The sequence below is a fragment of the Panicum virgatum genome, chromosome 1N, assembly GCF_016808335.1.
Source record: "Panicum virgatum strain AP13 chromosome 1N, P.virgatum_v5, whole genome shotgun sequence".
NCBI lineage: Eukaryota > Viridiplantae > Streptophyta > Magnoliopsida > Poales > Poaceae > Panicum > Panicum virgatum.
This window is the reverse complement of record NC_053145.1, coordinates 38,585,086-38,589,254: the sequence shown is the minus strand read 5'-3', so window position 1 is coordinate 38,589,254 and position 4,169 is coordinate 38,585,086. Positions and strand designations below refer to the sequence as shown.

The following is a 4,169-nucleotide window of genomic DNA, read 5'->3' as shown; positions in this document are numbered from 1 at the left end:
GATGAGAGGACAGTAGTTTTGTTTAAATGTGAGTGGTTTAAACTGGATGGGAGGAGGACTGAACTTAATTATGATGGCTTCTTTAAAAGCATCAATGTTGGAAGTCTATGGTACAAGGACGATTCTTTAATATTGGCCACTCAAGTTAGGAAGGTCTTCTATTTGCCAGACACAAAACTGGGTGAGAATTGGCAAGTTGTTCAGACATTCGACCATAGGCATCTATACAATGTAAGCGAAACCGAATCTGCACAATATAATGCTCCTGTATATCAAGAGGATGAAAGTTGTGAGGATGAGCAAAGGCGAGAACCACTAACAAACATTGCACCTGAGATGCCTTTGAATAGAGATGATGAACAAGGCCTTATTTTTGGGGCTGATGAAATTGCTCGGTTGGTGAAAGAATGTCATAGAGGTCCAGCTACAACTGTCGTTGACAGTGATGGTGAAGATGAAGAAGATGACACGCTTTTGCGGTATTGTAGCAATGATGAAGGAGGGAATACAACTGTTGTTGACAGTGATGATGAGTAGCTGCTACCAATTATTTAGCACTATTTGTTTTTGTATGCAGAATTTGTAATGTTGTGATAATGAAACACATGTATTGGAATTCACAAGTTTTCTGTGAGACAATACTATTCACTCTCTTATAATGTTTCTGTCATTGTGAGACAATTCTGTTCACTCTCTTATGATGTACTGGAATTCTTATATTTCTGTAATTGTGAGATAATTCTATAATGTCATTGTGAGATAATTCATTCTATAATTCTGTTCATAGCAAGACTGATTGTATAAGTAACACATTTATATCACAGAACATAATATCATAGTACATTTATATCACAGAGCATAAGTAACACATAGTACTTGACACATAATACTCCTAGAGATGAGCACATACAACACCAGCTCACATAATACTAGTTGACTAGCAGGGACACAATTCTACTTGAGATGAGCACCTACAGGACACATAGTACTTGACTAGCAGGGACATGATCGCACAGAAGATCCCTTCTCATGCAAACCAAAACCAAAACCAACGCCTTCTTCTGTGATGGATCAGTTGGTGCTCCTTCGTGGTGCTACCATTTTGGTGACAGGTCAGTAGACTGGAATCCGCCACTTCTCGGATGCCTTCTTCTGTGCTGCTGCAAGTTGACGTTCAAGTGACAACTTTGCTGCTTTTTCTTTTTCCAGGGTATCAACAAATCCACTGATCTTCACTTCTTTTGCATCTATCTTGCTCTGCAACTTCCAGATTTTCCTAATTTCTCCTTGAGAGGTCACCTACATGTCAAATTCAGGTTGTAGATATTTCAGTGCTAGTGCTAAGCAAAAATAACGATATATACTATGTCTGCATGGAAATGGACAGTGCAGTGTATCAAATTCTAGTGACAAATTATCAATTTCATCATACATAACTCCTAGAGTTGAAATGATAAAAGTGCTCATGGCTGACACATATATTGCTAAAATTATCAATTCAGTTTAGCCTCCAATAATATTAAGTCTCTGAATTAAGTCTGACAGTTCATATATAAGACAAACTATACTGGAACAAGGCAAATATGATATTCTCACAGTTGAAATGCAAAGATAAAAATGATACACGTCTCTGAATGCCAATAAGAAAAGAAAAAAAAGGAGTTCACGGATGGCATCACCTCCTCCTTTTTCTTCTTCTTAGAGGTCGCCGAGGAGGATTTGCCAAGGGTTGTCGATACCTTCTTCTTCTGCTTGGACCTGAAATCGTGCGAGGTTAGCCTCACCTTATCTTCCGTGCTGCTTGAGGTAATCACCTGTAATTTTTAATCATACATAATCAGTTGATGAATAAAAAAATAGGCATGGTAAAAGATCATCTGCATGTAATTGTTATTCTCCAACATGGAAAGATGTGGCTTCAGTACTGCACATTTACAAGGCAAAGGGACAATACCACATAGATAGATTTCAAGGTTTTTTCAGAATACGCTAGTTCATTTCATTATATGACTAGCATGCACAGGTTGCCATTTACAAGGCAAAGGGACAATACCACATCCAACACGATTGCAAGGCAAAATGACCATACCACATATAGGTAAACCTATTTACAAACTAAAAGGATGCACAAGTGCATCGACCAACAGCATCTACTTTTTTCCTTGCTTCTCTTGTAGTTCCTGAATTCTATAACCTGACATACGAAGACGAGTACGCAGGAATTCCACATCAAATTCAAGTACACCGCATTGCATCCTGGCTTCATCGCGCTGGGCCAGTGCTTCATCACGTTGTTGAATGGCTAAATTGTACTTCTGTTTAGCCTCTTTTTTGAACTCGAACTCCTTCCTCACAGCCTGAGCTTCCATCTGCACCAGATGTAATTCCTTCCTCATAGTGTAAGCACAAAAATTCACATTTTCTTGCTAAAAAGTCAAATTGTAGTAGAAAAGTATATATAAGTTGCAGCCAGGTAGCCCAATGGTCAGGTTTGTTCATCTGGTTTGTTCTAACCACTGTATGAGCTTGATAATTGGAACAAAATTCTATTCAATTCATCCAAAATTCGTTTTGTGAATGTGCACAGGTAGCCCAATGGTCAGGTTTGTTCATCTGGTTTATTCTAACCACTGCATGAGCTTGATAATTGGAATAAAATTCAATTCAATTCATCCAAAATGGTCAGGTCAACTGAGTCGTACCAAATCTGAGTCGCGGTCATCGCCGGACGCCGAGTCACCGTCATCGCCGGAGTTCGAGTCATCGAGGACGACAACTGGAATCGCGATCGCGTCGGAGTTGCCGTCGCTCTCACTCTTCCGACCGCCCGTCCTCCCCACGCCGCCAGAGGAGGGGGAAGCGCGGCGCGCTTTAGCCCAAGCGGAGCGCTTCACCCTTCCGCCCAAGGAGGGGGAAGTGCTGCAGAACTTGCCATCCTTGTCTCTGGGTTGCAGCCGGGCATGCTCCGACCGCTTCCTGCACACCATCGAGCGAGGAGGGGTGACGCTCCGCTGCTCGCCGGATCGAGTTGGGGGGGGGGGGGGGGGGGGGGGGACTCGTGGTCCTCGCCAGGTCTACGGGCCGGCATAACCGGCCCGTAGCATCGCGCCTGTAGATCTTCCTGCCGCCGCCGGCCATCGCCCTCTGCGGCATGCTGCCCACCCGCGCTGCCGCCGGTGGCCACCCGCCCCGGCGCCGCTGCCCTCCCCCTCTGCCGCATGTTGCACTGCCGCTCCGTCGCTGGTGGGTGTTGCCCTCGGCCGCATCGCCGCTCACCGGATTGAGAATGGGGAGAGGGAATCGATTGGAATGGGGGGAGAATCCTTATAAGTGCCGTGGAGTACTATTCTTATAAACAATATGAACGCGAAAAAATGATTCTGCCCGTGTAGCCCAATGGTTGGAACCTAACTTATGTCTGCTGGTGCCCGCAGTTCGATTCTCCAGGGCCACAATTTTATTGCATTGTTTGCCCACTTAAAAAAATCAAAGTCGAAGCCCACCAAAAAAATAGTGGGAAGCCGGAATCGAACCGCCAACCTCAGGTTCAAGCATGTAATGTCTTAACCACTGGTATCCAAGCGTACGTGTGCTTTTCTGACACATGTTTTTCTTTATATATAGACCGTAATTAACGTGCCACCCACTAGCACGTGGCAGCACCTAGATGGTCGCACGAAGAACAGGGACACATGGCGCGACGAGGTTGCTGTATACTTCAGATTTTCTTTTTTAAATCCGAAATATAAACTTCAAACTTGTATTTCATAGTCATATTAACTTCAAATTTGCCGATTCTTTTTTCTATCTTTTTGTAAAATTACGATCTTTCATTTAATATTATTTTCTGATGCGTTCATTGTGAATTTATAAATCAAATTTATATGACTGCATTTCTCCCATATTCGAGTACAATAACAACATATATTTGTACATAAGAATTGGTAATGTGACTTCATATTGTACAATGTTATGCTTAACATGAGGTCATATCCAAATATGAAGTTCATACAAGTTCGAAAATGTTATGTGCTACTCAAATCTCAAAGTTTGAGTTGAGTTGTATGAAACCATATGAGAGATGCATCCATTTATGAGCAAAGTATACTACCTCTTTATCCAAATCACTTAATTTTTTTTGGCAAACTGATGAACCTAAAATATGCTGC

At 42.4% G+C, this 4,169-nt stretch overlaps 1 protein-coding gene across 3 annotated transcripts; it reads right to left on the bottom strand.

Moving 5' to 3' along the window:
• Positions 1–796: 796 nt before the first annotated feature.
• On the bottom strand, positions 797–3,370 carry LOC120655778. 3 transcript variants are annotated; one of them, XM_039933743.1, is made up of 4 exons: positions 3,057–3,335; positions 2,703–2,976; positions 1,680–1,814; positions 797–1,299 (listed from the first exon to the last, which is right to left on the bottom strand). In XM_039933743.1, the coding sequence occupies exons 1-4, from the start codon at positions 3,218–3,220 to the stop codon at positions 1,114–1,116; spliced, it is 759 nt and encodes a 252-aa protein (XP_039789677.1). In that variant the 5' UTR covers positions 3,221–3,335; the 3' UTR covers positions 797–1,113. The 3 variants fall into 3 exon arrangements, 1 of the variants encoding a protein (XP_039789677.1); XR_005667729.1 differs by having other exon boundaries at positions 802–1,299; positions 1,680–2,387; positions 3,057–3,370; XR_005667730.1 differs by having other exon boundaries at positions 802–1,299; positions 1,680–2,369; positions 3,057–3,359.
• Between the last annotated feature and the right edge of the window lie 799 nt (positions 3,371–4,169).